Source organism: Canis lupus, chromosome 3 (genome assembly GCF_011100685.1).
Source record: "Canis lupus familiaris isolate Mischka breed German Shepherd chromosome 3, alternate assembly UU_Cfam_GSD_1.0, whole genome shotgun sequence".
NCBI lineage: Eukaryota > Metazoa > Chordata > Mammalia > Carnivora > Canidae > Canis > Canis lupus.
Window position 1 is genome coordinate 33309393 of NC_049224.1, and position 25855 is coordinate 33335247.

Below are 25855 nucleotides of genomic sequence, written 5' to 3' on the forward strand. Positions count from 1 at the left end.
GATAGGGATTGCATTAAACGTGTAAATTGCCATGGGTAACATTGACATTTTCACAATATTAATTCTGCCAATCCATGAGCAGGGAATATATTTCCATCTCTTTGTGTCTTCCTCAGTTTCTTTCAGAAGTGTTCTGTAGTTTTTAGGGTATAGATCCTTACCTCTTTGGTTAGGTTTATTCCTAGGTATCTTATGCTTTTGGGTGCAATTGTAAATGGGATTGACTCCTTAATTTCTCTTTCTTCAGTCTCATTGTTAGTGTATATAAATGCCACTGATCTGGGCATTGATTTTGTAACCTGCCACACTGCCAAATTGCTGTATGAGTTCTAGCAATCTTGGCGTGGAGTCTTTTGTGTTTTCTATGTAGAGTATCATGTCATATGCAAAGAGGGAGAGTTTGACTTCTTCTTTGCCAATTTGAATGTCTTTAATGTCTTTTTGTTGTCTGATTTCTGAGGCTAGGACTTCTAGTACTATGTTGAATAGCAGTGGCATACCTTCTTTTATTGAGCTTTGCTTTATTGCATTCATAGATATTGCATTTCTTAGAAATTAAAGGTTTGTGGCATCCAGCAAGTATAGTGGCACCATTTTTCCAACAGCATTTTCTCATTTTGTGTCTCTGTGTCACCTTTTGGTAATTCTCCCAATATTTCAAATTTTTAATTGTTATTTTTATTAATGTGATCTGTGATCAAGTGATCTTTGATATGTCTATTCTAATTGTTTTGAGGTGCTATGAACAGCGCCCTTATAAGACAACAAATTTAATTGAAAAATATCATGTTGTTCTGACTGCTTCACCAACTGTTTCCCCATCTCTTTACCTCTCCTCAAGTCTCCCTATTCCCTGAGACACAACAATATTGAAATTAGGCCAGTTAATAACCCTACAATGACCTCTAACATTTAATGTGAAAAGAAGAATCATAAATCTCTCACTTGAAATCGAAAGCTAGAAATGATTAAGCTTAGCAAGGAAGGCATGTCAAAGCTGAGATAGGCCAAATGCTAAGCCTCTTGTGCCAGTTATCCAAGTTGTGAATGCAAAGAAAAAGTTTTAAGGAAATTAAAAGTTGCTACTCTAGTGAACAGACAAGTGATAAGAAAGTGAAAAAGCTTTATTGCTGATATGAAGAAAGTTTTAGTGGTCTGCATAGAAGATCAAAATAGCTACAACATTCCCTTAAGCCAAAACTTATTGCAGAGCAAAACTCTTAATGCTATGAGGGCTGAGAGAGGCAAGGAAACTGCAGAAGAAAAGTCTGAAGCTAGCAGCAATTGGTTCATGAGGTTTAAGAAAAAGAAGCCACCTCCATAATGTAAAATGAAATAAAAAAAATGAAATAAAATAAAATGAAACAGCAAGTGCTGATGCAGAAGTTGCAGCAAGTTATCCAGAAGATCTAGCTAAGATAATGAAGGTGGTTAAACTATGATACACTCTATGACTTTCACAGCTAGCGAGGAGAAGTAAATGCCTGGCTTCAAAGCTTCAAAGGACAGGCTGACTCTCTTGCTAGAGCCTAATGCAGCTGGTGACTTTAAGTTGAAACCAACATTCATTTACTATTTAAAAATCCTAGGGCACCTAAGAATTATATTAAATCAAGGTGCCTGGGTGGCTCAGTTTGTTAAGCATCAGACTCTTGATTTCAGCTCAGGTCATGATCTTGGGGTCATGAGATCAAACCCTGTGTTGGGCTCCACACTTAGCAGGGAGTCTGCTTGAGATTCTCTGTCTCCCTCTCCCCCTTGCTCTGCTCTCTTACATAAATAAATATAAATAATAAATAAATAAATAAATAAATACATACATACATACTTTACAGAAAAATAACTGCTAAATTTACTCTACCTGTGCTCTTATAAATGGAATAGCAAAGCCTGGGTGATAGCACATCTATTTACAACATGATTAATGAATATTTTAAGCCCACTGTTGAGACTTACTGCTCATGAAAGATTTTTTTTTTTCAAAAAATACTGCTCATTACAATGTATCTGGTCATTCAAGAGCTCTATGATAGAGATATATGAAATTAATATTTTTTTATGCTTACTAACATAACATCTGCTGTGCAGCCCATGACTCAAGGAGTCATTTCAACTCTCAAGTCTTATTACTAAAGAAATAAATTTCCTAAGGCTATAAGTACCATAGATAATTATTTCTCTAATGGTTCTGGGCAAAGTCAATTGAAAACCTTCTGAAAAGGAATCACCATTCTAGATGCCATTAAGAATATGAGTGATTCGGGACACCTGGGTGGCTCAGTGATTGAGTGTCTGCCTTCGGCTCAGGATGTGATCTGGGGATCTGGAATCAAGTCCCACATTGGGCTTCTTGCAAGGAGCCTGCCTTTCCCCTCTACCTATGTCTCTGCCTCTTTCTGTGTCTCTCTCATGAATAAATAAATCTTGGGATGCCTGGATGGCTCAGCAGTTGAGTATCTGTCTTTGGCTCAGGGCATGATCTGGGAGTCCCAGCATCGAGACCCACATCAGGATCCCTGCATGGAGCCTGCTTCTCCCTCTGCCTGAGTCTCTGCCTCTCTCTGTCTCTCATGAATAAATAAATAATAATAATAATAATAATAATAATAATAATAATAATAAAAGAAAAACCACGAGTGATTCATAGAAAGAGGTAAAAAAATCAACATGAACAGGGGTTTGGAAGAAGTTGATTCCAACCCTCCTGGATGACGTTGGAGGTTCAAGACTTCAGTGGGAAGTAACTGCAGATGTGGTGAAAATGGCAGAGAACTAGAATTAGAAGTGGGGCCAAAGATGTGAATGAATTGCTTCAAACTTTAATGGATAAGGAGCTTCTTTTTGTGGATGAGCCAGGGAGAAGTAGTCTTATTTCTTCTTTCTTTCTTTCTTTCTCTTTTCTTTCTTTCTTTCTTTCTCTTCTTCTTCTTTCTCTATTTCTTTCTTCTTTCTTTCTCTTCTCTTTTTCTTTCTTCTTTTTTTTATATTTTATTTATATATTTGACAGAGAAATAGAGAGAGCGACAGAAAGCACAAGTGGGGAAAATGGCAAAGAGAGAAGCAGGCTTCCTGCTGAGCAGGGAGTCCAATGTGAGGCTTGATCCCAGGACCCCGGGATCATGACCTGAACTGAAGGCAGATATTTTAACTGACTGTGCCACCCAGGTGTCCCAACCAAAAAGTGGTTTCTTAAGATAGAATCTACTCCTGGTAAAGATGGTGTGAATATTGTTGAAATGACAAAAAAAAAGATATAGGATATTACATACACTTAGTTGATAAAATAGTGGCAAGGTTTTCAGAGGATTGACTTCAATTTTCAGAGAAATTCTACTGTGGGTAAAATTCTATCAAATAGCATTGCATGCTGCAGAGAAATTGTTTGTGAAAGGAAGAGTCAATTATGTGGCAAACTTCATGGTTTTCTTGTTTTAAGAAGTTGCCACAGCTGCCCCAACCTTCAGCAACAACCACCCTGATCAGTCAGCAGCTATCAACATCAAGGTAGGACCTTCCACCAGCTAAAGATTATGCCTTGCTGAAAACTCAGATGACAGTATTTTTGGCAATAATGTATTTTTAAAATTAAGATATGCACATTATTTTTAGACACAATGCTACTGTACACTTAATAGACTCTAAAATAGTATAAACATAACTTTTATATGCACTGAGAAACCAAAAAAATTATTTGAATCCCTTGTTATGATACTTGCTTTATTGTGGTGCTCGGGAACCAAATCAGCAATATCTAATAAGTATGTCTGTAGATATAGTTCCTATTATAATTTAATATAGTTCCTATGCATTTAGACATATATATAAAGTTTATATATAAAGTTTCTGATTTTAGCTCTGCAATGTGGCATTTGGCTAATACAAAGGAGAAGATTTGCTGCAACTACCCATGGGGGAATAATTAAAGAAGGCATAAAAAGAATGTTCATATAAAGAATGTTCAAAAACATTAGTAACATAAGAAATACAGCACACCATTGAGTCAGTCAGAAATCATAGTAGGAAATTATTCCTCACTGGCTTTGATGTCACTGCAATTTTTATCCACCAGCTCTAATCTTGTCTGGTCTACCCAGTGCATGCCAACCTTCAATATCATGAGAGTGTTTGGAGGAGTATGAAATGGAGAGTTCTTGCATCCTCCCCCCAAAATTCTTATCTAAAAGGGTTGATGTGAGACCTAGGAACCTCAATTTCTTACCATCTACGAGGTGATGAAAAGGCTGCCCATTAGCAGGTCACACAAGTACATGCTAGCATTGTTGGCCCATGGCCTTTCTTCACAGTCAATGCAAATAGTCCACTTAGAAGGGGACACTGATCTAAGTATAAAGAATGTGTCTGGCTATTAGAAATGACAAATACCCCCCATTTGCTTCGACATGGTTGGAACCGGAGGGTATTATGCTGAGTGAAATAAGTCAATCGGAGAAGGACAAACATTATATGGTCTCATTCATTTGGGGAATATAAAAATAGTGAAAGGGAATAAAGAGGAAAAGAGAGAAAATAAGTGGGAAATATCAGAGAGGGAGACAGAACATAAAGACTCCTAACTCTGGGAAATGAACAAGGGGTGGTGGAAAGGGAGGTGGGTGGGGGGTGGGGGTGACTGGGTGATGGGCCCTGAAGGCGGCACTTGATGGGATGAGCACTGGGTGTTATGCTATATGTTGGCAAATTGAAATCGAATAAAAAAAAGAATGTGTCTGGGACAAAGAGAAAGTCTCATTTTCAAATTTGATTGAAACCCTAATTCTCATGGTAGGTGATACTTTCTAGGTTACTGTTATGGGTTTGTTATGGGTTGAGTTGTGTTCCTCAAAAGCTATTGTAGTCCTAACACACAGTACCTCAGAGTGTGACCTTATTTGGAAATAGAGCCATTGCAGATATAATTAGTTAGGATGAGATCAGACTAGAGTAAGGTGGACCCCTAATCCAATATGACTGGTATTCTTATACAAAAGAGGAAATTTTAACATACAGGCAGACATGCACAGAGAGAAGATGACATGAAGACACAGAGACAATATCATCTACCAGCCAAGACAGGGGGGCCTAGAACAGATTCTCCTATATGGTCCTCAGAAGGAACCAACCCTGGTGACATCTTGAATTTGGACTTACCACCTCCAGAGCTGTGAAAAACCATTCCATGCTACTCTCACAACAGCCTCAGGAAAGAAATACAGTCACTCACGCTCCTAAATGGTGTTTGCAAAATTTAGGAAAAAAACATATTTATTATTTTAAATCAAATTCTCAGAGTAATATAAATAATAATTTTTATATTCTTGGTATCTTAAGACCAGTCAGACAAAAGTGTCTCTCCAAGATCACACCCAAAGGATGTTGGGGTTAGTGAAGATTGTACTTTTATATGTTCCTTGATGTGAGTCAATAATGAAGACTGTCCACCTCAAAGTACTTGGTGTTGGCAACACAGAGCTACTGGACACCTGGCCTTATGACTGTGAGGTTTTGCAATGTGTTTCCATTTCACAGATAAGTTCCACAGAATTATTTATACATGTTTAAAAACATGGAATGATATTATCTATCCTCTTCAAACTTCAATGTGATTCTGGGAACCAGTTAGATAATGCTCCAATGCTTTAATCTTCTTGGAAAAAAAAGATATGTAATTTTATATTAGTCTCATCATTATTTTGAGTTAAGAAATTATAAACAAGAAATGACATTTGTCTATAAAAAGACATTTATCTAACAGAGATCCTCTAAAATGCCATCACAGCACTGTGGATGACCCTTCATGTTGTCAAATGCCAGACACACTTAGCCACATAACTGTGTTTCATGAATATTCATTATATTGTCTTAATTGTTGACATCTAAATTTAAGCTGTATACGGCCAGGAAACACTTACAGAACAGCACACTGTTGTGTGCAGGTACTGCATGCTTTCTCATCTTTGGGGCTCCAGTTTCACACTCTCATCTCATGTTATCTTGAATCCACAGAGATTCTGCACAGTTATATATGAGAAATGCTCCTTCCCATTTATCCCTGTTACACTTTCTTAGAAACCTCAACTGCAACCAGAGGTTTAAGTTTTCTTTTTGCAAATTGAGCTTTAGAGAAATGAAGAATGAGTGTTTGTAATATATATACAAAAAAAGATTATGAAGAAGCTGACCAACAAGGCACACCTGGGCATTTGTCATGCTTTAGGACTTTAAAGAGCTCATAGTACTTCTTTTTCATAACCATTACATTGGATAGGAAACCCATTAATCTTGAGTCTCTACGCAAAGAGGAATATGCTACCTGGGAATTCCCTCAGTAGGAAGTAGGGTCTCAGGTTAGATCTCCCAAAACAGCAATGATATTTGTAAGACCATTTTGGGAATCCTAGAACGATGATGTGAAGTGAAGAATGGTGTGAGTGGACACTGCATAACATGAACCCACTTGAATTATCAACATACTCTTAAGCATATAAAAACCTATTTTTTATCATTGGTAAACTCCTACAGGAACAGTTTGTTTGTTTGTTTTTGCCTTTGTTTTCATACTTGGAGACATTACAACACAGGAATGTGATTGCCAAATAAATATCTAAAAGAACAATTTGTTTTTTACTTTATTTTGTTTACATTCATTTTACTAGTGAATTGATTTCCTGGTTCACATAATCTGGATTCAGCCAATAATCAACAACAATCTGTGAGACTTGTATTGATGCTGTGGTTAATGCCCATCATTGGCTAACAGTGCAAGTAAAGATTATCATATGAATTGGAGTATATTTTACATTTAAAGAGTGTTTTGTTATAGGTGTAGGTTGTAATTATCAAAAGATTGATTATGTTTATAAAAATTTAAAAATGTGATTCAGGTTTAGTCTAATTTTCTCATCGACCATAGTATTGGTAAAAATAATGTCACTTGAAGGAAAATTAGTATTCTCCATGATAAAAATTTAAATGAGAAATAAATCTGCAAAATTGTCCATGGCCGAATGCATTTCTTCTTTTCTTTTTCAGAGTACTTATGAATAGCACATGTAAATATTCATATTTGTCTAAGGAAAAAACTCAATTATTGACTAGTATGCTGATTTTGTGGAGCTTTTTTTTTTTTTTTTTTTTTTTTGCATTTTCCCCTCAATGATGACATTTAGTACTCAACTAGTCTTCTAATCCAAAAACCAACATTATTATATGCAAATGAAATGCTCAAAGTGATAATGCTGCCCAGGAAATTGTTGATATTCCATGAAAAAAAAAGTATTTTCTGGTATAATGAATCTGAAAAGTGCAGGATTAAATATAGGACTGGCTTATTTAACACAGTTCCTTCCTTGTATTTAAACATATTGGAATCTTCAGGAAAATAATGCAGTATGCAGTGTTTCCTAATTTATTGCTGTGGTTAGGAAACACTTTTGCTAACACTGATGTTGTAGCTTGTAGTATACTGATGACCCATAGAAAATGATGAGGACATGCTGAGACACTTAGCCACATGTGAAGCGCCATCAATAAGCTCTCCTTCACCTCTGTGCTCCTGCAGCAGTTGGTGGGACTCATTTATATTGACACCTCTCTCACTAAATTCTAAATCCTTGTATTTCTGGCTAGCCTGAAGACTCCTTAAGATCAAGAAGTGTCCAGCACATTTAGCTTTTTCATGAACCCTTTTGCAACTAAACAAATTAATAGATAATTAAATCTAAGAATAGTAGTTGAAAATCATTTAAGGGGCATAGCAAAGTTTGTATAAAAGATATTCAAAAGAAATCAACTGATTATGAGCATTTCCAGCACTTCCCAAATATTTTAGAGTTTTCTGTCATGATATTTTAACAGAATAATCATTTTGCCTATATTTAACACCCCTTAGCAACATAATCATCCCATGCCCATAAGTCTTGTCTTGGGTTCTATGGCAAGGGCAGTTTGAATGGGCTTTGAAGCACTCCAGTTCCACCAATAACTTCCTGTGGGCACATTACTTTATCTTGATGAGCTTTGAGTTCCTTAACAATAATAATGTGTGGGCATTATGAAGTCCCAATGATTAGTTTATGTAAAACATTTAAAAATAATAATTGGCATATTATAAACTAGCTGCCAATTATTATAGTTAAGGTCATCCAGCTCATTGTGCTATATTTGAAACTGCCCAATCACTAAACTGCTTTATAGATCTTTAGGGAAAAATGTTTCACTTACAGCCTTACAGCCAGATGCCAGAATTGAAATTGCACAGGGTAAGATGCCAGGAATCTCCCTGAAAGTGCGCATAAACTCCAACAGTGTATTACTTTCAGGCAACTAACTTCACAGGCTGGGACAATCAGGGAGAGATCCATCTCAAACAGGCATTATTCCAAAAGCTAGATCTGTTCTTATGGGTATCACCCTCTGGTTGTGACTAGTTATAGGCACTCTTCCAGCATGACTCTACTACAAAACATGGACATCAACTTGTTCAGCTCTCATTATCTAGTAGATAAGCCTACTAAATTTGGAGTCACATCTGCCATTGAAGAAACTTAATGAGAATTTTCCTTCAGAATATCTAAGCCAATCTCAAAATTCCCTCCAACACCTGTACAATCTTGTTTTACCGATGTGATCACATATTGCTCCAATGTGCATTACTTCATTTCCCTTTGTTTTTAATGTATTTGCCTTATTCCATATATACATCACTACTAGATTTGCTCATTTGACTGACAGAAAGTCGTTTAAATATAATACTCCTTTTTCCTTCTTATTGCCCCTTTCTGAGTCAATGCTCACGATTTCTTGTCTAGACTCACATATTCCTCCTGACTGATCTATTGACTCAAATATTTCTTTTCTAATTTATTTAGTAGGACATCACTAGGAACCAAGCACAGTCTACCATGTCTCACACAATAGTTAGCAATATAGACAATAACCCCTTTATGTAACACAACAGAAGATAAAACATAATAAATACATAAATTGTATGACATATTTTATCAATTAGTGAAGGCAGAGATTGCCCAGAGGATGGGATTCAATGAGGAGGTGATTTTTTTAAAACTTTTAAAAAATTTATTTATTATGATAGTCACAGAGAGAGAGAGAGAGAGGGCAGAGACACAGGCAGAGGGAAGAGCAGGCTCCATGCACCGGGAGCCCGACGTGGGATTCGATCCCGGGTCTCCCAGGATCGCGCCCTGGGCCAAAGGCAGGCGCCAAAACCGCCTGCACCACCCAGGGATCCCGAGAAGGTGATTTTTGAGCACAGATTTACAGAACATAGGAAGTCAGTCATGCAGAAATCCTAATGAAACACCACTTTGTAGTAGGACAATAGGTAAGCAAGTCTAGAATCAAACGAGTAAATAAGGGGCTAATGCTATAACCAAGGAAAGGGATAATGGTGACTTAGATTAGGATAGTAGCAATTAAATTGGTAGAAGCCATTTCTTATTGAGAATATTTTGAAGATATAGTCAAAAGCATTTGGTGTTTATTTTGGATTTGATGTGTAAAATAAGGGAGGAGAAAAAAAAAAACAAAAAAATAAAAAATAAAAAATAAAATAAAAAAAGGGAGGAGTTGATGTTCATGAAGTTTGGGCCTGAGAAAATGAAGAGATGGAGGGGCATCATCTGGTAGGGAAAGACTCCAGATGGAATAGCCCATGAGCATGAGTTTGGGACACAGAGGAGGTCTTGAACAAGCATTTGGGTCCAGAAGGCTGGGATTTATAAGATGTTTGATTTGGACCTGGAGATGTAAATTTTGGAGATAATACTGTAGAAGCCTGGATGAAACTCACAGACAAGTGAGCACAGATAGAAAACAGAGTCCTGGGGCACTCCCAGATGAAAAGAAGGTGGAGAAGATGGAGGTCCAACACAAAAACACAGAAGAAGAAACATCAGGAGGAGGACAAGCAAGACAAGCCTGGAAGCCAATGGAAGAGAAGCCATGGTGAAAGGAGAAGGTTTAGCACTGTAGAGGTCCTTGGTGACCTTACTGAGAGCAGCACTGGTGGAGGAGTAAAAAAGGAAAGCCTGGCTGGGATGAGCTCAATAGAATGGCATGAAGGTCAGTGAGACTGGATGACTGTTTAGAAGAGTTTTCTGCAAAGAGCACAAATGGGGCAGTAGCTTGGGGAAGAACAGAAGGAGGACTGGAATAACATTGTATTGGGCACCTTCTGTTGCCCCTCCATACCTACTTTCTACCCTTTTCTACCTACTTTATGCCCAGGAAGCTTCTGCCTGGACCACACCATACCAGTTCCCTGAGCCTCGGCTTCAGGCCCCTGGGGAGACAGAACAGATATTGTGATGTGAAAGAGGTTAAGGCAAATATCCTAAAGCTCCTTTCCTGCCCCTGTGCTGCAGGTTGGCTGGATTCTCTGCTGAAAGTGATTCCAGCTGTCATGCAGCCCTCTCACTGCAACTAATTCTCCAGATTCCAGTAACCACTCTCACTTCTTGCCTCTTTAGCTAAGTGGCAAAAGCCTCCCAATACCACTAGCTTGAGATTACTGCAACATGTCTATATTAGTTTCCTATTGCTGTTTTAACAAAGGATAACACACTTAGTGGCTTGAAACAACAAAAATTTGTTATGTTTAGTTCTTTAGGTTAGAAGTCTGACACATATCTTGCTTGGCTAAAATTAAGATGTCAAGAGGGCCATATACCTTCTAGAGGTTCTAGAATTCATTTCTTCGCTCTTTCCTGCTTCTGCAACCCCCACTTGCCTTGGCTGGTGGCCCTTTCGTCCATCTTCAATTCCAACAAAGTTGTACCTCTCTGTGAGTTTCTTCTGCAGTCACATTTCTTTCTCTTTTCTTCTGTCTCCCTCTTTCACACTGAACCCACCTAGATAATTCAAGATAACCTCTACATCTGAAAGTCAGCTGACTACCAACCTTAATTCCATCTGCTACCTTAATCGTCCTTTATCATGCAACATGATGTACACACAGATTCTGGGGATTAAAAAAAATGGACATCTTTGGGAGCCATTATTCTGCCTATCACAATGCCTTATTGCAATATGTCATAAACACTGCCAGAAAGATTGTAAATAGTTTCTTCCCTTCATTAACTTCTAATTAGCCAGTTTGTGTATGTCACTTGCTGCATACTGAAGACCTAACTGAAACAATTTTAAAAAATAGTGAAATAAAAGCCTATTTTTAAGGAGATGGTAGTAATGATCCAGTAGAGCAAAAAAAAAAAAAATGGCATAAGTGTGAGAGAGAGATGTGTTGGAGCAATCTCTTGTGTAGGGGAAGGAACAGGATCTGGTGTACATGGGGGTAGAATGGGAGCACATCTGCAATACAATGAGGGAGTAATTGCAATCAGTGGGCAAAGATTGGATGCTTTCAGATTTCCTCAAGATTCTAGGAACAGTGAGGAGCAAGATCACTAGTGGAAAGTAAAGGTGTTGCTGTCAGAGATTGGGGCCAAGAACAAAATGGGAACCTGCCACCTAGGAAAGTTAAAGAATAAACAGAGTTTGCATTTTAATGGAAGTGATATTTATTCCTATGGGAGTGAAAATTCTTTTTTGGAAGGGAAGTGACAAATCTTTGATATTGCTGTGTAGCCCTCCAAAAGGCCATAATATATGAAAACATATACAAGCATTTCTAAGGGAGGTGATTAAAAAATACCTAAGACTCCATAGGAGAGATGATAATAAATAAAAGATTGAGAAACACTGGACTAGCACATACTACAGCATGAAAACCTGAAGACTCTCTTGAAATTCATGGCAACAACTTCAAAAGACAGCAGTGATGGAAATAGTGTGCTTTAATTTATTATTATTTTTACCCTGTAATGATGCATGGTTGTGGTGTTGAGTGGGTAGAAACCTGTGTTTCATTATGGTTGGCTGTGTGGAAGGAAAAGGGGAAAGGGAGCAAAAGGGAGGGAGTGTGCAAAAGAGTGATTTTACAAGAAGTTACTGTGGCCGAGTTCAAAAAGGGTGTTGCCTGTGTTCTCCTCTAGGATTTTGATGGAATCTTGTCTCACATTTAGATCTTTTATCCATTTTGACTTTATCTTTGTGTATGGTGCAAGAGAGTGGTCTAGTTTCATTCTTCTGCATGTGGATGTTCACTTTTCCCAGCACCATTTATTGAAGAGACTGTCTTTCTTCCAGTGGATAGTCTTTCCTGCTTTGTTGAATATTAGTTGACCATAAAGTTGAGGTTCCGCTTTTGGATTCTCTATTCTGTTCCATTGATCTATGTGTCTGTTTTTGTGCCAGTACCACACTGTCTTGATGACCACAGCTTTGTAGTACACCCTGAAATCTGGCATTGTGATGCCCCCAGCTATGGTTTTCTTTTTAAAAATTCTCCTGGCTATTCGGGATCTTTTCTTATTCCACACAAATCTTAAAATAATTTGTTCTAACTCTCTGAAGAAAGCCCATGGTATTTTGATAGGGATTCCATTAAATGTGTAAATTGCCCTGGGTAACATTGACATTTTCACAATATTAATTCTGCCAATCCATGAGCATGGAATATTTTTCCATCTCTTTGTGTCTTCCTCAATTTCTTTCAGAGGTGTTCTATAATTTTTAGGGTATAGATGCTTTACCTCTTTAGTTAGGTTTATTCCTAGGTATCTTATGCTTTTGGGTGCTATTGGGACTTCATCAAGATAAGAAGCTTTTGCACAGCAAAGGATACAGTCAACAAAACTAAAAGACAACCTACAGAATAGGAGAAGATATTTGCAAATGACGTATCAGATAAAGGGCTAGTTTCCAAGATCTATAAAGAACTTATTAAACTCAACACCAAAGAAACAAATAATCCAATCATGAAATGGGCAAAAGACTTGAACAGAAATCTCACAGAGGAAGACATAGACATGGCCACCACACACATGAGAAAATGCTCTGCATCACTGGCCATCAGGGAAATACGGATCAAAACGACAATGAGATACCACCTCACACCAGTGAGAATGGGGAAAATTAACAAGGCAGGAAACCACAAATGTTGGAGAGGATGTGGAGAGAGGGGAACCCTCCTGCACTGTTGGTGGGAATGTGAACTGGTGCAGCCACTCTGGAAAACTGTGTGGAGGTTCCTCAAAGAGTTAAAAATAGACCTGCCCTACGACCTAGCAATTGCACTGCTGGAGATTTACCCCAAAGATACAGATGCAATGAAACACTGGGACACCTGCACCCCGATGTTTCTAGCAGCAATGTCCACAATAGCCAAACTGTGGAAGGAGCCTTGGTGTCCATCGAAAGATGAATGGATAAAGAAGATGTGGTCTATGTATACAATGGAATATTACTCAGCCGTTAGAAATGACAAATACCCACCATGTGCTTCGACGTGGATGGAACTGGAGGGTATTATGCTGAGTGAAACAAGTCAATCAGAGAAGGACAAACATTATATGTTCTCATTCATTTAGGGAATAGAAATAATAGTGAAAGGGAATTGAAGGGAAGGGAGGAGAAATGGGTAGGAAATATCAGAAAGGGAGACAGAACATGAAGACTCCTAACTCTGGGAAACGCACTAGTGGTGGTGGAAGGGGAGGAGGGCAGGGGGTGGGGGTGACTGAGTGATTGGCACTTAGGGGGGCACTTGATGAGATGAGCACTGCGTGTTATTCTGTATGTTGGCAAATTGAACACCAATAAAAAATAAATTTATTATTAAAAAATTTTTAAAAAAAGAGTGATTTTAATGATTTCATGATTTTCCACTGGGGAAATGCCATAGAATATTCCAGGCTTCTAAAGACAGGCATGGGAGGATGGTGACTACCTTGGGCCCATGAGAAGTTTAGAAACAAAGAGTGAAAAATCCATCATTTACATCTCACTCCCATCTTCAAACAGTATCTATTTATTACAGGTAAGCAAGTTTAAGGTGTTTTTTATACAGATTAATTTCTTTAGCATATATTTTTTTCTTAGTTTCTTTTTTAAAAGCTTTTATTTGTTTATTCATGAGACACACACACACAGAGGCAGAGACGTAGAAGCAGGCTCCATGCAGGGAGCCGGATGTGGGACTCGATCCCGGAACTCCAGGATCACACCTTGAGCCAAAGGCAGATCCCTTTTGCTTATTTTCTAAAGGAGAAGGAACGATTTATAAGATCCAATATAATGTGAATTTTCTTATAAAAATGGGAGAAGTTTCGTATAAAAATAGAAGAGGAGCATATGGAGAACATTCATCTATCACTGCCAATATATTCATTGACTTCGTGGAAAAAGAATGACAAAATAAAATCCTGGAAAACAGTCATTTCTTACTCATAAAGGACTGTCCTAAACATTGCTTCCATCTTTCTTACAATTTCACTTAATATAATGTCTATTTGCTATGCTGGTGTATAAACTCTTAGTTTGTTCATAAGTCTCTCATATCTATCATGTTTTTCTAGACCAAAAGCTCCTTGCTGCCAGTGAATGTTTCCATGTTGTTTTGTAAACCCACAGTAATTTAACAGCACTCCAATCCATCTGAAGGGTTAACTTGCTTCAAGCTTATGTACTCCTTGTTTGTGTTCTTTAAAATGTAGCAGAACGAACTTACTTTCCTTGGAATTTGCAGACCACTGACTTTGAGGAGTGAAGGACCAAACTTTCCCAGAAGATAAGGCTTGACTACATTTGAAAACAACTGCCACTGATGCCAGCAAATATATTTAGGATCCTGTGCACAGAGAACTAGCCACCAGGCACCTGCTTCTCCTGGATGGAGCTCCCCTCCCTTTTCCTATGTCTTTCCCTTTAAAACCTTCCAGCTTCACCTGGACAGAAAAGATGATCTTTGAGATGTTAGTCCACCATCTTCCTGGCTGCTGGCTTCCTGAATAAAGCAAACTTCCTTCTCCCACCATCACATGTCTCTTGAGTATTGATTTTCCAGCAGCAAGTAGCTGAATCTGAGTTTGGAACCAGTTCTCTGTCTGGTTAAAGTATCACCTAGCACATAATTCCTCATACTATTACCTTGACTCCACAGGCCCCTCTGTTTCCCTGTGCTGGTATTCTTATATTCAATTTCAAAACCCCATGGCAGTTGTGTTTTACTTGCCTTTGCAGTGTCTATCCTTTAACATCAGCTTTCAGAGAATACCAAGAAAGAAAAAATCCAGCATCGACATTTGGCATTTAAATGCTAGAACATTATCCCCTTATTTAGTTAGCCACTTTTGGGCTGCCTTACACCTAAAGGTACTTTTTTCCTTCTCTTCCCCCTGTTCATCAGTTTTGTGTCCTAAATTCTACATATGGGTGAAATAATGTGGTATTTGTTTTTCTCTGACTGTTTTCACTTAGCATAATACACTAGCTCCCACCATATCAGTGCAAATAGTAAGATTTTACTTTTTTGATGGCTGAGTAATATTCTACTGTGTGTGTGTGTGTGTGTGTGTGTGTGTGTACCCACATCTTCTGTATCCATTCGTCTGTCAATGGACATCTGGGCTCTCCCATATTTTGGCTATTGTAGACATTGTTGCTATAAACATTGGAATGCATGTGCCCCTTCAAATTGCTGTGTTTGTATCCTTTGAGTAAATACCTAGTAGAGCAATTGTTGGGTCATATGATAGTATTATGTCTAACTTTTTTAGGAACCTTCGTATCTTTTTTATTATGTAATTAACCCATTTATTATAGGCTAGCCATTTTTCAAATGGTGGAACTTCTACTGGTCTTTCAACTCCTTCAGTCTCCTGATGGCGGACTTCACTGTGATGGCAGAAGTGGTGCCGTTGGTCCAGGCACCACTGGCTATGGTTTTCATGCAGGAGCCACAGTGCCAGATGCCCACAGCTCATCTTTTCATCCTGGTTTTGTCATAGAGGGAGCAAATGCACTTGGTGTGCTGACTTATTTCAATCTTCTTCACCATTTTCCTGAGGGAGGCACCATAACAGGTCTTGTATTTACCCACAATTCTGATTTCTTGGTGCATTTAGCCATGTCCCTGCAAACTAGGTCCGAGCCCAGAGAGGATGACAGTCTGTGCCAGGAATATCCACATCTTTTTTTTTTTTTGTATATGTTTTTATCAGAGTTCGATTTGCCAACATATAGCATAACACCCTGTGCTCATCCCGTCAAGTGCCCCCCTCAGTGCCCATCACCCAGTCACCCCAACCCCCCGCCCACCTCCCTTTCTACTATCCCTTGTTCGTTTCCCAGAATTAGGTGTCTCTCATGTTCTGTCACCCTCTCTGATATTTCCCACTCATTTTCTCTCCTTTCCCCTTTATTCTCTTTCACTATTTTTTTTTTAAATTCCCAGAACAGGTTCTTTATAGATCTTGGATACTAGCCCTTTATCTGATAAGTCATTTGCAAATATCCTCTCCCAGTCTGTAGGTTGTCTTTCAGTTTTGTTGACTGTTTCTTTTGCTGTGCAAAAGCTTCTTATCTTGATGAAGTCCCAATAGTTCATTTTTGCTTTTGTTTCTTTTGCCTTCGTGGATGTATCTTGCAAGAAGTTACTGTGGCTGAGTTCAAAAAGGGTGTTGCCTGTTTTCTCCTCTAGGATTTTGATGGAGTCTTGTCTCACATTTAGATCTTTCATCCATTTTGAGTTTATCTTTGTGTATGGTGCAAGAGAGTGGTCTAGTTTCATTCTTCTGCATGTGGATGTCCAATTTTCCCAGCACCATTTATTGAAGAGACTGTCTTTCTTCCAATGGATAGTCTTTCCTCCTTTGTCGAATATTAGTTGGCCATAAAGTTGAGGGTCCACTTCTGGGTTCTCTATTCTGTTCCATTGATCTATGTGTCTGTTTTTGTGCCAGTACCACACTGTCTTGATGACCACAGCTTTGTAGTACAACCTGAAATCTGGCATTGTGATGCCCCCAGCTATGGTTTTCTTTTTTAAAATTCCCCTGGCTATTCGGGGTCTTTTCTGATTCCACACAAATCTTAAGATGATTTGTTCCAACTGTCTGAAGAAAGTCCATGGTATTTTGATAAGGGTTGCATTAAATGTGTCAATTGCCCTGGGTAACATTGACGTTTTCACATTATTAATTCTTCCAATCCATGAGCATGGAATATTTTTCTATCTCTTTGTGTCTTCCTCAATTTCTTTCAGAAGTGTTCTGTAGTTTTTAGGGGATAGATACTTTACCTCTTTGGTTAGGTTGAATGAATCATATAATGTTTGTCCTTCTCTGACTGACTTACTTTGCTCAGCATAATACCCTCCAGATGTATCCACATTGAAGCAAATTATGGGTATTCATTGTTTCTAATGGCTGTGGAAGGAGCCTCAGTGTCCATCGAAAGATGAATGGATAAAGATGTGGCATATGTATACAATGCCTTATACCTAAAGGTCTGCTAGTGCATTTTAACCTTTCAGGGAGCAAAACCACATTCTTAATGTAGGTGACTCATAATTGGGAAAAATTTTCTCCAAAACACTTCCCTTCTTACTGCCTCCACATATTATTTAAATAAATTATGATCTTCTATTCTTTTAACCTTATCATTGCTTAATATTTAAATATGGATGGCATTTCTCACCTTTACCGCCATGACGTCTATAGGGAAGTTTTCCTTTTCTCTGCGAATCAGATAGCTTTTCAGACTTTTCTTAACATGTAAATGTTCTATATTTTACAACTCTATAAAGAATTCAAACTATCTTTTAAAGATATTTACCACTGATTATCAAAGTTTACATCTTAGTCGTCAGTGAAACAAATTGTTATGGAGTGTTAAGAGCCAGTAAACTCTTCATATTAACAATCTGATCAGTAGGAAAGCTAGCTCTAAATCCATCTGTACCCCCACACTCTGGCAAAAGAAATTAGTTGCAAAATAGTGGATCATAGGAATAACTAAACACTCAAAAACAAAGAAAAAAACCCTATGAAACAGAACAAAATCCCCAAAGCATTCAAATACACTAATAGATGAAACATCTCTTTTCATCTAATCATATACTTCATACTATGTATATAATGACCACTTAGTAAAATCAAATTGGTGGATAATTATTATGTTCAATAAATTGGAGAAGAAATACAAAGCTCAAAATAAAGTTTAGAGCAAAGAAAGAAGCTGGAAATTAAAACTCAAAGGACATTTCACACCAGCTTCTTTTATGCACAGAGTCTTAACAATATTTTATTCTTATTATGTATGTGAAAAGTTGTAGAACTCTCATCATTAGCCATTAGTAAAAAGCAGTTTATAGAAATATGGTCACTTGTGGGAATTCTAGTTAAGTTTATTGACATGATGCACAGTCCTTATTTAAAAATATAAGACATTTCTCATGATCCTTTTTTCATCCCAATTAAAAAATTTTAAAAACTTCAGTATTGAATCCATTGCTTTGCCTCAAACATCACTGATGTATATGCTTGCCCTAATATCATTAGTTAAAACACACACATAATGGAATTCTACATTAAAGGCATGATTGTGCCTCAGGCATCAGAGGAAAAAAGTCAGATTTTTTTGCAAGTCATGCTTCCTTAAATTAAATCCTACCTGCAGATGTTGTTACGATTTCTGTTGTGTTTCTGAGGCCCATAAAGTCAAACTGATAAAGCCGCCATGATTTCTGATCAGCTGCCTCAACTGAATTTTTTCTCCATCTATAAATCATTTCTTCTTTAGGATAGCCATCTGAAAATACAGAACAAATAACAAACACTTGAAAATATAGGTTTATAAAACAGAAAAATTATAAAATAAAATAGGTTAATAAAATAAAAAATTATAAAAGTCAAAATTATAATTCTGATCATGAACAGAGGTTAAAATTTTAGGCTGTATTTATTCTCAAAATTTCCTCAAAAACACTAAAACTCAAAGGTTAATTAGTAAAGGCCTCTCAACCCAAAGAGTTCCTGCTGTAAATCTGCATCAGCAAAATGTTCACAGTCATAAGCCTGGTCATTATTTGTGTGGGCACAGCATATAAGGGTGATACTGTCTTTATTTCTTTAGCCTTGGAGAGCCACTTTCAGTCACCATAGGCTGTGGTCAACTTTCAAAGAGTAGAAATGCTGGTCAGAGTGTCACTAGTTCCCAGACTCTGAAATCTAACCACCCAGCCTACATCTATCACACATTCACCCTTCCCCATAATTTAGTCCATTCAGATCTTAGGAAAGACAAATTTAATAAGGCAATCACTCCAGGATTCCAGAAGTCCACTGACTTTCAGTCCTGTTCTGATATCAGTCTCTAGTTCAGATCCGTGAGCTTTGACCATTATTAGAGACCAGTGCTTATTCTCATTCATTACTCTAGGAAGCAAGATGCTGGTGTGTTTCTGCTGCCATAAGCCTAGTGTGGCAACCTACCCAGAGACAGGTGTCATGGACAGGTGCTGTTACTAGGACCCCAATCTCTCCCCAATTGTCCTAATGACTGCTTCTCAACTCCTGGATCCCCACTTCTGGGACAACAACTTCCTTTCTGGAGTACTGTACTGTCTCCAAGCTCTATGGTCAGGTCTGCTCCCTGGGGCATGCCTGGATCCCATGTTGTCACCCAATACATGACAGCATTGGTATTATTAGACCTTCATGATTCATATAGACACTGATTGCATAACTGGTAGGAGGAAATGTATTCACTAACCTCCTGAATATTAAAAGTGCATACTTCTACAAACATGTTAATAAAGTGGTTGGAAATTTCTAATTAGACATTGCAGAGATCAGTTTGCAAAACTCTTAAAGACAATATGTCTTCTTGGTATTTTCCCTTTCTTATCAGTGCTAAATTGGCTCCCTCATTCAAAGGCTAAAATAGAACACAGATATGTCCCATGTTTTCTGATTGTGTATTGTTCTGTGAAATTATTGTCACCATTACTGAGATATTAATATTGATATCAAGGCACTAAGACTCAGGCCCAGACATTTTTATGAAGTAACCAAACATTTTACTTGGTCATAAGCCACTATCCTGTTTTATTTTCCTATTAGACTATCATAATCAGAAAAAGTACTTTACACCATAATTCTTTATTTTTAACTTGTTTTATTAAATAGCTTTGTTGAGGTGCAATTTGCATACATAAAACATATGCAGTTCAGTAGTTTTCAGTATATTTTTAGAGTGGTACCACTATTATCCCAATTTTAGAATATTTTCATCATTCCAAAATGAAACCCCAGACCCACTAGCTGTCACTCTCCATTCCCCTTCCTTAGACACATTGCAACACATCACCTATCTCATCCAGTTCTTGGCATCCATTAATATGTCAAGACAGAATTTTCTGTCTATAGATTTGCATGTTCTGGACATTTCATATAAGTGGAATCAGACATGTTATCTTTTGAACTGATGTCCTTCACTTAGTATATTGTATTCAAGATTCGCTTATATGTAGTCCCTGTTGGTATTTTGTTCTTATTCATTACCCAGTAACATCCCACTACATGAATATACCATATTTTACTTATCCATTTGTCAGTTGATAGGTAGTTTGTTTGAGTCACTTCTATGTTCTTACGAATAATGCTGTTATGGAACATTAGTGTTTTCTTTTTAAATAAGCAAAGACTTCACATATTTTTATGACAAGTAGTTTTGCAACTTGGAGCAAGGCCCCCATTGAATTAGGGTATTATCTTCCTACAGAAAGTAGGAGATTGGGATATTATCTTTCTTGATTACATTTGAAAGATATGACTCCCAGATCCTTAAGAAAGCTTTTAAAAAGATTCACATCTTGTTGCAAAGCAGATTTCACTTCCCTTAACCCAAACTTGTTTCTCCTCCTTTTTTCTACCTAAGCAAATAATGGTATTACCCACTCACTTGCTCAACATTTATGAACACTTGTGTATGAGATTTTGTGCTGACTTAAGTTTTCAGTTTGCTTGGGTGCATAAATAGGAGTGACATTGTTAAGGCATGAGTTTACTCTCTATTTAAAATTTTTGAGGAACTGTTAGACTGTTTTTCAAGGCTATACTTTAAAACACTACCAGTAATGTATGAGGTTTCCAATTTCTCCATATCATCTCCAGCATTTGCTAATATCTGTCTTTATAATAATCATATAAGGGTTGTGAAGTAGTACATTGCTATTTAATTTGCATTTCCTTAATTACTGAAGATATTGAACATCTTTGCTGGGTTTATTGGCCATATATGTCTTTCTTGGTGAGGTATCCAGATTTTTTTTCTTATTTATTTACTGGGTTATATGTTTTCATATTGTTGAGTCTTAAGAATCATCTGTATATTTTGGGTCAAGTCTTTTATCAGGCATATGTTTTACAGATATTTTCTGCCATTCTATGGCTTATCTTCTGATTCTCCTGCATTTTTGAAGAAGAATTTTGCAAGTTATAGAATTACTGCTTGACAGTCTTTTTTCCTTTTTTCCTTTTTTTCCAACATTTTGAAACTGTTACCTGTCTTCTGATGAGAAATTGTCAAGTTGACTCTCCTGTGGATAGGTATGGATTTCTTGGAGTTCATTGGAGTTTGCTGAGCTTCTTTTGGTTGTTACTTTTTCAAATAATTTTGGCCTTATTTCTCTGCTTTTATCCTCGGAGACTTTCATTAAATGTATATTGGTAATTTTCATGATGTGTCACTGGTGTATGGGTTTCTACACATCTTTATCCATTCAGTCTTCATTTTGTTCCTCTTACTAAATAATCTTTACTGGCCTACCTTCAAGTCTGCTGATATTTTCTTCTGACTCCTCAAATCTGTTGTTTGTAGCTGGCTAGCGAATCTTTTATTTCAGTCATTGTACTTCTCAACTCCAGAATTGGAATCGATTTCTTTTTAATAATTTATTTTTACAGATATTCTCTATTCAAGGACACCTAGTTGTCAGACTTTCCTTGCCTCGAATTCCTTGGACATGATTTATTTTAGTTCTTTGAATGCATGTAGAATACCTGACTTAAAGTCTGCTTAGTATATCTGACATCTGGGATTCTTCAAGGATTATTCTATTTACAGTTTTTATTCCTGTGTATGTGATGTGATTTCCTGTTTCTTTTTTTAAAGATTTTATTTTATTTATTCATGAGAGGCACAGTGATTTCCTGTTTATTTGGAGGTTTTGTAATTTTTCATTGGAGCCAAACATTTTAGATAATTTATTGTAAAAACTCTAATATCACAACCCTCTCTCCACTCCAGGGGTTATGGTTGTTCCTGGGTTTTGGGTTTTGTTCTTATTTTTCTTCTTATTGTTTATTTCCTTAGTGACTCTTCCAGATTAGTTAGTAAATCTGTATTCCCCACAGTATGTAGTCCCTGAGTTCTCTGCTAGCTTTATGTTGTTGTTGATTTTATGTTCTTATTTTTGTTCTCAAGCATGGTCTCCTAGAGTTCACCTTTGGTTTGTTATAATTTCGTGGCCAGCCAATAATCAGCCAGAATGTTTCCTTAAATGCCTTGCCTGTTTTTTCTTTCTACCTTTGCCAAGGAAATCTGTGTGTGAAGGCATGACTTCAAACTTTCGACAGCTTTAGCTTTAATTTTCTGCTTTCACAATTTATCAAAGCTGGAGGTGAGTGACTGAGATATTTTTTCCTAGGTCTTTTCTTGGCATGCACACAACCCTGCACATAGATCCTTAGGAATTTGCTGGAGGTTTTCAAAGTTCCCTGTATCTAGGTCTTGCTTTAATTATTTTTTTTCTTTTTTGGCTTGGTCTTTTGTTTGTACTAACTGATATTACACTTAGGCAGATATAACATTGTCAGAATATTTCCATTTTTTTCTATAATGCCCTGGTGATACTACTTCTTAAATTTATTTTTTTAGATGAGCAGAGCTCTGAGTCAAATCAAGTGGCCACAGCACTTAGGGAATGAAAATTTTCAAGTACTGTTCGTTTTGACAAAATATTGACAGTACTCTTGGGATAAAGTTCTCAACAGAGTATCCAAAGAGGTCTATGCTCTCCATTCATTGTGAGTCTGCACATCTTTTACAACTACCATGCCAATGAGCTGGCAGAGAGGCAGAGAGGCAGAGAGAAAGGGAATAGTGATATGTACAGACTCTGTTGTCTTTCTGAAATTCAGAAGTTTCTCTTTAATAGACAATTTTCCTTTTTTTCCTGTGGTTTTGATTAATTTATGGTGCTCTAAAATGGCTGGTTTTGGTTGCTGTGCCAGTATTTTCACTGCTTTTGTGGGAAAGTGGTCACTGAGATTCATATTCCACCACTTGATCTCCCTATGCCATAATTCTAAAAACAATAATAACAGTAACAAATTATGGCTTCTATTTATTGCACACCAATAGGCTCAATAGGACTTCTACTTTTATTTTCCATTTAATGTTAATCCTGTTCTGGACTGATTTGAGCATTGTAATGTTAAATAACTTCCCCAGTGCTACACTGCTCACCTTTGAAGAAGCTGCAGAATAAATCAGGAGCATTCTCTCAACTCCCTTCTACCTGACTTCTCCTTTTACAAAATTCCATTCTTATTTCTAATGTAGAAGGCCTCCCATTGTATCCTCCCTTCCACAAATAAATCAACACGAATGTGTTGATAATTTTATATGTAACATTTTCAGTAAAACACATTTACATTTAAATTAACCTTAGTCTTCTGAAGATGCATGCAATAACTTGAAATAATGGTAGTTGGGATTTCAGAGAAAAGTTTAAGTGGGAGGAAAATTTAGTTATCTTACTTAGCTGCTGAATTCTCTTCTATGCCTCCTCTTTGCATACATCATCATCATCAATATCATCACAACCATAGTCATGATTATCATCATCATCACAGTGATCATCAACTTCCCCAATACTGCCACCACCACCACCACCATCACCATCATCACCACCATCGTTATCATATTGCTGTTATATATAACTGTAATTATGTGTTAAGCAATGTTCTAAGGGTTATGGGGCCCTTACTTGCAGAAGCCCTTCCAAAGTCCTGGGCAAGGCATAGAAACTCTTGTTTGGGGGTAATTTTGAAACATTTAGGGAAGGCCTCCCATTGTTTCCTCTCTCTTAGTATTTTTGTTGTATGTCTGATATACTGAACATCACCAATTTTGTATTAATAAATTCACCAATCATTTCTGTATTTATCTTTGTATTGATGTTTAAGTAAACTTTCCTTAAAATATGTTCAGATAAATATTTCAAAAATTTAATTATAATAACTTTATAGTTTTGTTCTTAATTTTATTTATTAGTTATTCTAATATTATTTTGACCAGGTTCCTTCTACTTGAATGTCAGTTCTGCATATGTGTACATGTGTGTATATGTGTGTGATTTGTGTGTATATATGATATTAACTAATATTACTTGGTGGCAATTTTTTTTAAGATTTTATTTATTTATTCATGAGACACACACACACACACACACAGAGGCAGAGACACAGGCAGAGGGAGAAGCAGGCTCCATGCAGGGAGCCCGACGTGGGACTCGATCCCGGGTCTCCAGGATCAGGCCCTGGGCTGAAGGTGGCGCTAAACCGCTGAGCTTGGTGGGAATTTTTTAAAGATAAATGTGTCCTGTGGTTATGAAAATAAAGTTTTCATATCAACAAAGTTAATTCCTAATCTTTTCCATCAAACTGTCCAGCTGGCCTCATGTTGTAGTGATTTTACTGAAGTGATTTTACTTGCATTAGGAGTCATGACCATAAAGGATATGCCCGCTCTCCAGGCTCAGTTCTGGCTTCCGTGATGGAAAAGACTCTCTTCAGGCCCTCTATGTGTATCCTGTTAAAATTGTTTCTTTTTTTTTTTTTAAAGATTTATTTGTTTATTTTAGAAAGAGATCGAGTGTGCAGAATGAAGGGAGAGAGAGAATCTCAAGCAGACTCTGTGCTGAGCATGGAGCCCAATACCGAGCTCCATCCCACTATACTGAGATCATGACCTGAGCCAAAGTCAAGAATCAGATGCTTAACTGACTGGACCAAACAGGGCCCCAAACAAGGTATTTTCTAATTTTTGAAGCTAGAAAACAATGTTAAGAAAAAGCTAAGTAAGACAAAAAAGACAAAGATTTTAATCTTTACAGGGTATTTCTGTTAACTTTTGGCTTTGTTGTTTCATTAACAAGAAGCCAATAACCTAAAAGGAAAGTACTAGAAACTTTCTTTTTTTCTTTTCTTTTTTTTAAGATTTTATTTATTTATTCATGAAAGACACAGAGAGAAAGAGAGAGGCAGAGACGTAAGCAGAGGGCGAAGCAGGCTCCATGCAGGGAGTCCTATGCGGGACTCGATCCCGGGACTCCAGGATCATGCTCTGGGCTGAAGGCAAATGTTCAACTGCTGAGCCACCCAGGTGTCCCTCTTTTTTCTTTTAAAACAAGTAAATATGCTTTATCTTCCCTATTATTTGTCATTACATTGGATACATTAGCCAAAATATTTCTAGAAAAATAAATAAAATAATAAGAGGCACACAAATTAGAAAGAAAAATGTGATTTTGCACCCAGAGGACACAGAAGAATCAATGGATAAACCAACACAAATGATTTTTTTTAAACTCTCATAAAATAACCAGTTACCACAAAAATGTGCAAATTGTATAGGAAGCAGCCAATAAGTTATTACTGAGCCAAAAGTAAACCAAATAAATGAGAGACATGTCATATTCTTGCATAAGGAGATTCAACAACATAAAAGTGTTGATTTTACCCAAGTTAAATATGTACATTTGAAATGATCTCAATTAAAATCATTAGCTTCTTTTTTTTCCCGTTTCCAGACAAGTTGATTATTTACCAGTTTTATTTGAAAGAATAACTAAATGAGAATCACCAGGAGAAATGCAATGAGTCTATATTATAAAGACTACACTAGACACAATTTTGCATTGGTACAT

At 37.1% G+C, this 25855-nt stretch overlaps 1 protein-coding gene and 1 pseudogene across 1 annotated transcript in view; both read right to left on the minus strand.

Annotated features, from left to right (window-relative positions):
• GABRG3 (gamma-aminobutyric acid type A receptor subunit gamma3) overlaps window positions 1–25855 on the minus strand; it is a 740987-nt gene that overhangs the window by 122592 nt on the left and 592540 nt on the right. The window contains exon 6 of the mRNA XM_038532572.1: window positions 18532–18669. Coding sequence (XP_038388500.1) covers window positions 18532–18669 — 138 coding nt within the window. The remainder of the gene's footprint in view (window positions 1–18531; window positions 18670–25855) is intronic.
• On the minus strand, window positions 15710–15961 carry LOC119876132 (annotated as a pseudogene).